At 40.5% G+C, this 13,602-nt stretch overlaps 1 protein-coding gene across 1 annotated transcript in view; it reads left to right on the forward strand.

The window, feature by feature from the left end:
* ube2h (ubiquitin-conjugating enzyme E2H (UBC8 homolog, yeast)) overlaps positions 1-7,540 on the forward strand; it is a 28,919-nt gene extending 21,379 nt beyond the window's left edge. The window contains exons 3-7 of the mRNA XM_034673279.1: positions 1,710-1,784; positions 1,887-1,926; positions 2,632-2,684; positions 4,035-4,163; positions 4,269-7,540. Of these exons, the coding sequence (XP_034529170.1) occupies positions 1,710-1,784; positions 1,887-1,926; positions 2,632-2,684; positions 4,035-4,163; positions 4,269-4,393 (422 nt within the window). The 3' untranslated portion in view covers positions 4,394-7,540. The remainder of the gene's footprint in view (positions 1-1,709; positions 1,785-1,886; positions 1,927-2,631; positions 2,685-4,034; positions 4,164-4,268) is intronic.
* The last annotated feature ends 6,062 nt before the right edge of the window (positions 7,541-13,602 follow it).

Below are 13,602 nucleotides of genomic sequence, written 5' to 3' on the forward strand. Positions count from 1 at the left end.
TACGGTGGCCCTGAAGGACAAAACCAATTTACAAAAGATGAAACACTTATACAAAGTTGGAGACAAATTTACATTTTGGAAAACATTTTTACATTTTATAAAACAAAATTGCATCAGCAGAACACTTTTACCAAGGCCTAAACAAATGAACATTTAAGAAAACAAATGTACAAAAGATGAAACACATTTACAAAGTTGGAGACAATTTTACAAACGACAGAACACTTTTACTGTTAAGTCTGACTCCTTTTAGCCTTACTCCGTTTAGCCTGAGGCGATGTGGTCTGAGGCCGTTTCATCTGAATTCTGACACATGATGAAGGTTTTATGGAGATATGACGGAGCTTTTCCGGAGACATGATGCTTTTTCATCTGAGGTCTGACACCTCACTCCCGGACCCAAGGATGTCCTAATATGTAAACCATCTCCGTTTGGTTTCTCTCCATCAAAACAAACTAAATGACCCCTCACTCGATCGCTCCCGGTATTTGGTACATTCCCTTTCCGTAAAAATGGAATGTTAATTTGTTTCAGAAATTGTAAGTGTTTCATCTTTTGTAAATTTGTTTTCTTAAATATAAATTTGTCTTGGCCTTGGTAAAAGTGTTTTGCTGATGTAATTTTGTTTTATAAAATGTTAAAATGTTTTCCAAAATGTAAATTTGTCACCAACTTTGTAAAAGTGTTTTATCTTTTGTTTTGTTTTGTTTTGTCCTTCAGGGCCACCATAGTCCTATCCATGAAGGCAAAAATGCCCAAATATACAACTTAAAAAAAAGACAGCAGGAAGAGAGACATTAGAAGTGGCTCTGTCCAGAGGGGGCGCCAAAATCAACACAAACCTAAAGTTCCTTACATGAGCTTTAAACGCATTTTAAAACCCAGAACCGCTTAGCTATTAAAGCCTGATAATCTGTTCATATGAGCGGGTTTGCCAAAATCTAAACAGAGCATAGAGCAACATTGATATTCCCCCGAGGGCATCCAGCTCAGGAATCTGTCATTCTCCTGTTTGCATCATAAAGAGAGGTTCCTCACAGCAGGCCCGGAACGTACAAAGGATTGAAACCGGCCCCAGGGCCAGAAAGTGTAAAAACCCAAGGATCCGGGTTTGAGGGGAATTTGGATGAGGAGCAGGAAATACTTCTTCTGCCTGCAACATCTGTCGCACTAAAACCACTGCCACTTACGCATCAGTAAAGAGAGGAAGTGGGAGTTTGACCACGTTTAGGAAGCCTTGTAACGATGCCAAATGAAATGGGATTGATGCCTCTCCTTGTGTGCACAAGAGCGCACGTGCTCACCGCCATTCATCCTCAAAACAAGCGTTGTTTTCAGCCGTCTACATGCTGTCGGGTTTGAGAATGGCACATAAGGCTCTTGTTACACACAGCTATTTTAGGAGAGCACCTCATACCCACAGTGTCTCTTCCTCTTTGATGTCAGTGTATTATATGAAGTGAAGCAAAGAATTCTCCCGGGCTGAAATACATTACCGCATAAAATAGGAGAAAACTGCAAAAGGAAAATAGTGTGTGTAGCCATTTCTCAAGTGGCCTCTCTCTCTCTCTGTTGTGCTTCTGTGCAGTGTGGAGAAAATAGAGATAACCCTACAGCGTCTTGATCCATTGTGAACGCTCTAAGGATGAGATATGATGAAATGTGTTTTGCCATTATATATATTTTTTTGTCCACCTCTTTCCTGCAGCACCGTATGAGGGAGGCGTGTGGAAGGTGCGAGTAGATCTTCCTGACAAATACCCGTTCAAATCGCCATCAATAGGTAAGCTCTCTATAATTTAGAGTATTATAGGTCAACACTTGTTTTTAGTTACGCTTTGATTTATTTTTCAAAACTCTCCTTAACTCTGCTTTCATTTTTCAGGATTCATGAACAAGATTTTTCATCCCAACATTGACGAAGCGTAAGTTGATGTTAATCTCATTTACATGTTTTTAACTGGAATGCTAGACTATCCAGTAACTTCATTTGACACATGATTTTCTAATCTCATCTGATGGTGTTTGCTTGTTGTAACAAACAGCTGATCTGTCATTTTGTAAGCTAAAAACCTTGGTTGAGTCAATTAATATTTCATCTTTTATTCCTTTTGAAATAGTGAAAACAGATGAACTTGTGTTCTTGAGTACACTTTTAACTCTTACAGAGTAACTTGTTTTGGCACAAACATCAGTAAAATAACAAACTCAGCCAAGCTCTGTGTGTTTGTGTGTCTCTGAGCCCATTAATCCACTCCTCCTTAGAGGCCACTACTCATGAAGGACACAGTCCATGAGGGTTGGTCTCTGGGAGGACCTGATGGACAGGCTGAACCTGTGCCTCCTCCCCCCAATTGGACAACCTCGAAACACAAAGAATGGAAATAATGATGCATTCAAGGTGTTTCCTCATTAGAAAGTGTAACATTTGTCACCAGGGAGTGGCTGGAGGTGTAACAAATGTAAATACAAGTGATTAACTGGGACAAGACATTTCAAAATAATCAGACAGTAATGTATATAACAGATTTAGGAGGTTGTCAAGTTTAGCCAGCTACCATGAGCAGCCTATGGCGTTTATGTCACCCTTTACTCCTCTAACCCTCCTCTTTTTCTTCTCGGTTTCCCAGGTCAGGGACAGTGTGCTTAGATGTCATCAACCAGACATGGACAGCCCTTTATGGTGAGTCTTCCCACAGCGTATGTGTCCATATTAAGTTTCCTCACTGGGGTCCCGCGTGATTATGTGCAAAGAGCTTGACATGGAGCCATCAGCACCCAAATGTTGACTGCGGGCCCCCTCGCTGGGAAGTGTGGACACAGTAGACAGTTGTGCACAATTGTCCCTAATCTACTTAGTGAGGGTGGGGGGTGAGAAGTGCACACTAATGAGGTAATACCCTCACTCTGCAAGGTCAGGAAATGTTCATCTCCGACAGGAATGATTTACTGTCGGTCAGCTGTGATAGACACTGACAGAGATTGAGCTTTCAAACCAAGTTTTTTTTTTAAACTGTCACCGTGTCTCCCTCCGTCTCTCCGTCTCTCCGTCTCTCTCTCTCTCTCTCTCTCTCTCTATCTCTCTCTCTATCTCTCTCTCTCTCTCTCTCTCTCTCTCTCTCTCTCTCTCGGCTGCTCCTCTCCATGTCCCTGTGCCCTTCTCCCTATTCCCCCCCATTAATTTCTCATTACAGCCCCTCCACAGGGCTAACATAGCTGTTGAGCAATACAAATGGCTTTACAGTAATATCCCTAACAGATGTTTCAGCATCCCTCCCCATTTATCTTAAACGATCTCCTGAATATGACTCGAGGGAGAATGTTGAAGACCCTGAGAGGTGTTAAAGCAGCTTGATTGAAAATTAACCCAGATTACAATCTTTTGATGTACGAGGAAAATGCTCGCCATGTGTTTTTTTTCTTTTATTTTTTGGAAGTTTGATTCCTTTTTCTCACTACTCTCATATATCATTAGCTTTGCTTGTACACCTGAAATATTCCTTCAGGTTTGTTTTGTGTAGGGTTGAGACAGAGTGAATCTGATTGGTCAAACATGGAAAGATCAGACAAACATTCTTTAAAGAGTCTCTCAAAGCAAGAAGGGAAATCATTTGATTAAATCAGCTAAACATGATAATACAGGATTAAAGACTGATGGAAAGTGTTTGTCTTTCCAACTTGAACGGACTCAATGCTGACACCTAGGAGATGAGAGCAGAAGTGCAGGTTTTTGTGCTAGGCCTCAGCTCTGAGAGAAAGCTGAGGCCTGCTAGCAGAGAGCTAGTGAAAGGGATTAGTGGCTCTGTGAGGCCATCAGGCTCAGGATTTTATACTCGCAGTTTGGTTGTTAACATGTTTCACCACCCAGCTGTACAGTTTTGAACGGCCATGAGTGAATGATGTGTGGGAAATTGATTATGAGCTCTCCTCCAGCCAATTAAGAGAGGAAGCAGGTTAATGTGACGAGTAATTGGCAGAATACGGTAGAAAGAGTTGTCTGATTGCTAAAGTGTGACTCTCTCTTCTTCTGCAGATCTGACCAACATATTTGAGTCGTTCCTGCCGCAGCTGCTGGCTTACCCGAACCCCATCGACCCCCTGAATGGAGATGCAGCTGCCATGTACCTTCACCGGCCAGAGGAGTACAAGCAGAAAATCAAAGGTTCAGACCTTTCAAAAACATTCCTAGATTATTTTCTCACATGTGTAATATTATCATCAAAACTTGTCTGCTTGTTTTGACTTTCTCCTCTCTTTCCCTCCACAGAGTACATTCAGAAATATGCAACAGAGGAAGCTCTGAAGGAGCAAGAAGAGGGGGCAGGTGACTCTTCATCCGAAAGCTCCATGTCTGACTTCTCAGAAGACGAGGCCCAGGACATGGAGTTGTAGTGATAGGAGGGCTCCCCCATCCCGCCCCCCTCCTTTAACCCCCCACAGAGACTATATTTGATTTCCTAACCATGAGAAAAAGCAGACTTATAATATTCATATTTAAACAAGTTGATTTTTTTTTATTATTATTATTACTACTAAACAAGGATTTTTATGGATATCTAGCCTTTTGGTGTGTTTGACACCCCTTCCATTCTGTAGCTGTTTCTCCCTACAAAGACGTTGCGATTGCTCTCACATTCTCCTCCCTCTGTCATCGCCGCAGTTTGAAGGTGCGTCATGAAATCTTAGGCAGGGAAATCTCCTCCTGCAAACAAATGTCAAAGTTCTCCTTTTTTAAAGTTACAGTTTTCCAGTGAGGCCTGAATCTCAGCTTGTCTTTCTTTTTCCACTATGCTAACTGATTCTGACCAACATGTGCTCAATCCTCCACAACCGACAGATCTGCTGAGAGTGCACAGCTCTAGGATATCATCCAGTAGGGTAGAATGTATTTTTAAAAGCGCACAATCACACGAGGTGTATTTGCACACTTGAAGAAACAAAAACATGCACCCTGAAATCAAACCCTGAATGTTTCCTATGCAGATCTTTTTCATTACATTGATGGAGACATGTCAGCTGAAAATCTGCCTTTATTTTGGATGCTACTTGGACATGTTACTTAAGTTATTGTTACTCTTTTTGACCTGCTGCAGCCGCCTGTTGACATGTGTAGCTGTGCAGTGCAAAAACTTCTTAAACATAGGGTCATGTCTTTGGAAACAAACGGCTGAAATGCCTGTCTCATTACAGGACACGCTATGCCGTGGGGACAGACATGATGGGTGCTTTTGATGATGATTGAAACGTACACTTCTTGTGTGTGTGTGGAGATTCTGGTCAGATTCAAGTGGTATAATGGAAACTGAAAACAGACTGCCCTTTAACCATCTGACCACATGTGTTTTAAACTTGAAGAAGTTTGCTTTAGTTTCCCCATCAGGATGCACTTGAGCAACAAACATTCTCATTGTGCATCTTGCATTGTTTTGTATTTTAAAACAAATCTCCTTTAATATTATTGCTTGAGACCAACTTCCAAGGCAAAGAGTCACCTTTTGAGGTCATGTAAGAAAACCAGCAACAAATTTAGGTTAGATTTTAGTAAAAAGCAACAAAAATGGTCACATGGTTATTGAGTAGATTCAGGTTTGTGTCGTATTGGTTCTCCTCACATTCCACATTCTGTTAGCTCTGATTCATTCATCCTGTGATATGTACCCCAACTGCATCACCTGGTCCCAAACTTTATGATGTGGTCATGAGTTGGAAGAGGATTCCAAAATAAGAGCCCAATGTATGACAATTAGGCTTGTGGTATTTTTTTGTTGTTGAGTGGAGTTAATTGAACTTTAAATTCATGTGTACAGACTCGATTCTTATCCGAAACAACAACTCTCAATTTGTTTGGAACGAGAATGCAATCGCAGCTTTGATTTCTGGCTGTTTTTCCCTTCTTTTATTTCTTGTACATTTTTTGCCCGATGGGGGGGTCAACACGTTTGGATTTTTTTTTCTTTTTTATGTACAGTATCTACCTTGTACAGTGCTAAGACACCTCTCTGTAGCCTCATGAAAAACTCAACCCCCGAAAACACTGGCCGAGTGTTGCTTTGTCGAGGCTGAAGTTGCAGTCAAACTACCTAGAAAACCTTGAAATGTATTCACTTCATAGATTGCAGTAAGAATCACTGGTTGCTTTTGGTGGGCAGATTGTGGATTGTACCTGGGAGGTTCTCCTTTTATCACCGCTGATTTTAACTCCCCCTTCTGTGCCTCATCACAAAACGACTGTGACCATTGGAGAAGTCCCCTGAAACCACGTTTCCCAAAATGCCATGATGCTCAGACGAAACTAGAAAAGCACATTGCTCTCACTCATCCTCCTTTAACTCCTCTCTTCCTGCTATTTGATCCTCACCCAGGGCTGAGCAGCATTTCAATGAGATAATGCAGGATTGTTAGACGTTCACGGCTCAGGTTTGGTTGTATCTTGTATCGTGATGAACATTTTTACCCGGGACATACTGAAAGGCTGAAAATCATGCTACTATTTGTTAACCGGTGCTTTAGACATGACAGGATAGTATGTTTTTCTGGGTGTTGACTTCCACTTATCATATGCTACTTTATATGGCTGTGTTACAGATAGTGTAGCTAGTTTGGTACCTGATAAAGCATTCATTGCTCATCTGACTCTTTAGTTAGTGTCTGTTGTGTGGTTTAAGTGTAAGATACTCCATGGACATGCCTGCTTGTCGTCTTCTTCTTGCAGATTTAGAATTGTACAGATGAGTGTGAGGGATTTAGAACGAGGGTGTTGTTTGAGATGTAGTGAGCCTGATGGATCTAACTGTACAGAAAACAGAAGTGTGGTTTAAAGCCCTTTACTAAAGAATGGATTTAACCCAACCCTTAATATAAATATCAAACCCACCTCCTTCATTTGTTTTAATTCCAGTATTTATCTGCAGAGTTTGACTGTTTAAAGCTAGGGGATTATAATCCTCATCATCCAGCCTAGGTAAAGTTTTCAATGTTAGCTCGGGGTTGCCATTCAGCAGGACGCAGCAATTTTAACTGGTGCAGAGCTAACTTGTGGTATTCAATATATTGAAGGCAGTATAAAGCATTGTGAATGTTTCACCTGAGTGTGTGTGTGTGAGCCAAATTAACTCAAACAGAACAAACCTGCTAATTCTGCACACATCCCCACCTTCATATTTGGTTCTTCTCCTCCCTCAGCTGCCTGAAAGTGTGTATTTATTCTTAAAGAGAACTCCTTCTTTGGTTTTAATCCCCGTCATCAGGCTGCACTGTCATGGTTCAGCTCAAACATCACACTGATGACGATTTGATATTGAGTTTTTGTTTTAAACATTCAGATTGGAGATCCTGTTTTACTTTACATTTGTGCAGTACTGTACCTGAGTGCTGAAACACAGTATATCCTTGTTAAGAACTGTAATAAAAATAGCACATTATGATAAAGTGGTGCGACAAGGATCAGTGATATTTTTGTCTCAAGACTCTGAGGTTTGGTTTTCAACATTATTTGCAATCTGACGGGCAATAAATTGATTTAATGCCAATCCCTGTCAAGAGAAATACTGACTGCCTTTGTGTTCCAGGTTGTCTTCACTTCATTTAAGAGCTCAGAAAAGGATTATGCAACTCACTGCGACTGAAATTCTTTATTCTGTTTGGGAAAAGTGTGGAAAACATGTTAATTGTGATTTCATTTAACATCCTTTTTGGCTTCCTTCCCCTCTTCTGCTCAGATAACAATGTCTTCACTACCCTCAGTTTTAAACAGCAACTCCAGACAATGACATTAGGATTCATGGGTCCTTCAAATATACAATTCAAAAGTCCAGACCAGACCCCCGTAACAACACTCACACTCCCCCCACACCCTGCCGGATACAAGAACGATGAAGGTCCTCTGCTAACTGAGCGAACTGGTCTATCATAAATCCACAGACGGCACGTTCAGGGCCCGTTCTCTTTTTATCAGCACAGCTGCAGAGAGCCAGCACCCTGATCCCGTGAAATCACCTCCTCCTCCTCTCTTCCTCCTCCCACCCCGTGTGTTGACTGTGTCCTCTCGTGCACTTGCATGCTTCTGGTGTGGAGTCGAGGCCGGCTTGGTGCACACCTCTCCTCATTCTGTCTTGTGCTTGTGTGGATTTGTGCCCTGTGCAGGCCTACTGCTGCCATCAGGGGATTTAGCAGGCACACACAGCATGGAAAAATGGCAGTTTTTTTTTAATAGAAACTATGTATTTGTTACCTAGTGTGTGATACTTGAGGGTTAAAAAGTCAAACGTTTTTTTTTGTTTTGTTTTGAAAGTCCATCCTTGGTCTTATTTTTATCACCCTCTCTGCCCTCCTTCTCTTGTTTTTTTCTTTGCATTGTGAAGTGGGCATGCTTGTCATAAAAAAGACAAAATGCTCTCTATTAATAGGCTTATAACCTCATAAATAGTTGTGTATAAAAAACTGTTATAACTTCTTTTCTAATAAAACATTCAATGTGTTTAAATGGTCTTTGTCTGAGGCTGATGATTCTCAACTGTTGCATCCTGCATGTGATGTCCTCTTGAATCCCTTTATTAAAAACTATACGGCAGAAAACATGATCATCAGCATAAGCTACATATCAACGTGATGACTTCACAGATATAATAATCTTTAAAATGGTTGTGAAGATGTAAGTTTTTATGTAGCACAACATTTTTTCTCTACCTTTTTTTAATTTCATACCAAGTACCAACCTGTTAATCTTTACCATCTAGTACATGGTCTGCTCAATCTCTCTGAATCTGTTAGGTGCTTTATCTCTACTTAAGCCTCCTGTTATGTTCGTTTCTTAGGGACAACAATAATGTTCCTGGGTCAACATGACCCGGGGCATATTTAATGATTCAAAAGTGTCAGAACCCAAACAAATCCCAGTAAACATTTTTTTTAAATCTCATTATTAACTCCATTACTAACCATTTAAATCATTATTTAGTGCATTGGTGTTCTTTAATTCTCACAGATCATGGTTCAATGGGGATAACTCACTCGTTTTAGATGAAAATTCATGTTAAAACTTAATGTAAATTGGAAAGTGTTTGGGGTGAAATATGTCACACAGTTGCAAAGAAACTTTAAGTATTTAACAATTCTGACCCATTTTAGCCTCCACTTTGACTGCTGGGTCAAATTAACCCACACACAGTGTCTTTGTAATACAAAAATGCAGGGGGGTTGCAAATATGTGAAAATAACCATTTTCATTTTCTATGTTTTTACACTACTTAAGCCAAGTAGAAGAAGTTTCACAGCAAAAAAAATACTTTAACATTTTTTTTTTTAGATTTTTGAACTTTAAAGGTGACATATCACGCTTTTTTCATCAATATATATTGGTCTAAGAGGTTCCCAAAACATGTCTTTAAAGTTTATGCTCAAAAAAACACTTTGAAATCAGATTTTGGCATGCCTGAACAACACTCTTTTTCAGCCCTCATCAGAACACTCTGTTTTCTCTCTGACCACGCCCCCTCAGGAAGTGGATGTGGCCTCGGCTCTCCAGCACGTTGATCTAATGTTTACATGTTGGCTGAATATACACGGCTGCTCACAGACCCGCATTACTTCAACCCTCTGAATCTGATCCAGAATCTGATCCCGACGGAGAGGCGCCTGTAGCAGGACCTTTCTGAACGATTGGTCACAGATTTTGTGTTACTTGTTGTTTTATTTATCAGTATGTAGACGTGTGTCTTGGTACACAGCTACAGCTACAGCTACGAACATGTAGCTATGTGGCTATGCTAACTAGCGCTAGCACTTTTCCATGGAAAATAAAAATCATCCACTAGATCTTTAAATCTGCAGACGTGGGGAGTAAAACCGACCTGTGTGTTTATTAAGACAGCCTACAACTAGCATGCCTCCCTCCTAAGCTCCTTGTTAGCACACGTGTGCAGGTAATGAAAAACAGAGGAGAAGTTGAGCTGTATTTCATACAGTCTATGGGCTGAACAAGCTCCGAGCTCTGACTCCGTGACAGACCGGATATTGTTGTTACATAACAAAAACACGGAAGTCTGAAACGGCTCGTTTCACACACATTTACAGAAAGGTGTAGAAATCAAAACAGGGGCAGAATGGATTTTTTTCATTCTCGGGGGGTTTGTAGACATGCCAGGGACACATATTTCAGGTAGAGAACCATTAAAAAGTCGATTTTGCATGATATGTCACCTTTAAAATGGGTCAATTTGACCCGCAACATAACAGGAGGGTCAAGTCTTCTGATGTAACTCTCACACTCCTGCTTTTACAACTAAGAATGAACAACTTTAATGTTTTATGTTATTTTTCTAGACTAGACTACTGTAACGGTGTCTTTACAGGACTCCCTAAAAAGTCCATCAGACGGCTGCAGCTCATACAGAATGCTGCTGCTTGAGTCCTAACAAGCACCAAAAATGTAGATCACATCACTCCAGTTCTTAGATCTCTACACTGGCTTCCTGTCTGTCAGAGCATAGACTTTAAGATCCTGCTGATGGTTTATAAAGCACTGAATGGTTTAGGCCCAAAACACATTGCTGATCTGCTGCTCCTGTATGAACCATCTGGACCTCTTAGGTCATCAGGTACTGGTCTGCTTTCAGTTCCTAGAGTCAGAACGAAACATGGTGAAGCAGCGTTTAGTCATTATGCACCACATATCTAGAACACACTCCCTGAAAGCTGTAGGTCTGCTCCAACTCTCACCTCTTTTAAGTCAAAGACTAAGACTTTTTTATTTGCCACTGCCTTCCTATCTTAGCTTATTTTAACTCACTTTAAATGCAAATTTTAAATTTACTTTTAATATATTTCTAATTTTCCTTTTCTTTTCTGTTTTATAATATTTGTAATTTTAATTGTGTTATTTTATGCTTGTCTAAATGTTACCAACGCTTTTAATGTTTTAATGTAAAGCACATTGAGTTGCCCTCGTGTATTAAATGTGATATACAAATAAAGCTGCCTTGCCTTACCTTACCTATAAAGTAAGAGATTTAGATACCTCTTAGAGTCGCTTTCACATTATGTTACTTTAATTCGAAATTGACATGCAACTCCAGCTCTTCCACCAGGTGTCAGTGTTGCTCTACACTCCTGCGTTATGATGCCTCAGCTTGTACAATATGGGCCCCTGTCCTACATGATCCCTGTGAGGGCTGTGAAACTTGAGAATGAGGTTAGTATCCCAGTACGCCCAGCCTGAAACGGGGATGAATGACTGCAGCTATCCAAAAAAACAGTCATAACTGTTGATATTTTCCTTTAGAGCCAACTTAGATGTTTTTGGTTGTAATTGTAGTCATAACATTTGTGGCACATTACAGCACACTATAAAAGTCCAATTGTCTTGATATGGTATTGCATAAGTCTTGCATGCTGCCGTTATCAGGACCAAACATGCTCTGGAGTTTTATTTTGAAGGGGACATTTGGCTGTGTGAGATTAACCTTGTTGTGAGGGCAGCCTGCACATGCTGAAGTATAAGTAGAGTTTCTCAGCATGGTCAGAAGAGGGCGCTGCCACATACATTCTCCTCTATCATGAGATGTAACACCCACCCACCCAACCACCCCACCCCATGTAATCACAGCAGGGGGGAATAAATGCTGTGACATAAGGCTGTTTAATCCCTGCTCTTCTGAAAAATGTATTCTGTCACGCAGCAATCTGCTCAGCTTCCTGTCTGTCTCTATTTCTGTGGTGACGACTCTCCTCAGATTTTTAAACAACATCCCTTTAAAAGAGCACTGCTTATAATTTCATTGTACAGTATATTATGCAGCTCTCTCTCTCTCTCTCTCTCTCTCTCTCTCTCTCTCTCTCTCTCTCTCTATACTCACCTCTTATTCTGAATTTGACATACAGCACAGGGTCACAAGCTCCAGCGTGTCCACATCAGACAACTGCAGAGTCTTCAGTATACAGACAGGAATGTCAGTCAGGTGATCGGCACTCGTCTGTGATCCAGCAAAAGGATGGCAAAGCAAGCGAATGATGCTGTGGAATTAGAGATGCACTGATTGGGAAAATTAGGACTGGTACAGATTCTGATGTTAAAAGCAATTTTGCCAACAGCAGAATCTGATAACAATGTTTTTCGCATAACGTCTCTTTTGTTGTTGTTTGTTGTTTTAAATGAGCTAAGATATATGATGTATTTAAACTGATACAGGTACTTACTCCTAGTTTCTCCCTTTGAGTCCTTCTCAAAAAGTCAATGGAACATGTCTTACAAAGTGGATGTCGTTGATCTTTAACAGACACGGTGCAATTCTACCACACTGAAATTTCAGCTTCCTATTTTTTTTTAATTTGACCATGAAAACAATTTAGAGTTTGTCAAAAAGATGACCTCTGCTCATAAAAACCCTTTATCTACATCAGCTGTAAGCTATGCTGAATTGCTAGCGTTAAATTGCTATAATAAAATTAAAGATACCATGCAGGTAAACATTGATGCATGGCACATTATTTTCCCAAATTATCAGCTGACACGGATGTTCAAATGATGCATCCGTGCACCACCCATGCAGAATACTATGGTTACAAATTAAATGAGTCATCCAGCTTTTATTTTGAATTTAAAGTCTAAATCCAAACAAGTCTCATCTGGATGACATCATCAGTGCAACTTTCTCCTGCAATCATTATCTCTCCTGCTGATTTATTCCTTAAATACAGCTTCAAATATATTTACACTGATCAATACTCCACCTTATGATATGTGAGAATGGTGGTGTGCTGACCTTTAATTCATACTGGTACCGTGATGCATTGTGGGTGCAAGGGGAGGCAAAAAACAACAGTTGCTGGCAGAGTGTTGGATTAATTAAAGCCAGAGAAGTGTCTGTGATTAGTGTTATTGCCTTCTAGTTCTTCACATGTTTCAAGGCTGAATTTATGCTGAGATGATTAAAAATGGTAAAAACACAACATGAAGTGATGTTTTTGAAATTGTTGTCTTTGTATGAATGCGTGTATATATATTAAAATGCACTGGTACTCAAGTTTGTAAAAATTCTGCAGCCTCTAAAACCCAACCCTTCTTTTAATCAGCTTCCTCTCCTCCTGCACTGACAGAGGAGGAGGAAGAGGATGACAAAGGGCTGCAGGAAGGGGAAAGGACGTGGCTATCTGTCTCTCCACAGTCCTGACCTCCACCAGTTCAGCAACCTGAGAGTCTCAATGAAATATTTAGTGAGTCTGTTTTATCCGCAGTGCGTTGGTCAAGACAAACTGTGGGCCTCCATGACGTAATGCTCGTTGTCTGATTGGTCCTTGCTGAGCAGGGGTAGGTCAGGTGACCTGTGCCGCTGTGGCCTTTTAAGGCATTATGATGCCCTGAGGCTCCACATTAGACTTATGGCTGTCTCCTGTAGGTTTGATCAATCACTGTTGGCTGCAGTTTTTTCCACAGCAGAGCTTTTAGCAGTAAATCTGCTGTATGTGAAAATTCTTTGGCCAATTTGGTGCTAAATTGAATTAATAAAATAGTCAGAGAATCTGCTGACATATTCTATAGTGTTGTTTTATGAGATAGGGCCTTCAGAGAGTGGTGGAATTATTTGAATTTAACCTTTTGGTGATTT

The sequence above is a fragment of the Notolabrus celidotus genome, chromosome 21 (genome assembly GCF_009762535.1).
Source record: "Notolabrus celidotus isolate fNotCel1 chromosome 21, fNotCel1.pri, whole genome shotgun sequence".
NCBI classification, from domain to species: Eukaryota; Metazoa; Chordata; class Actinopteri; order Labriformes; family Labridae; genus Notolabrus; species Notolabrus celidotus.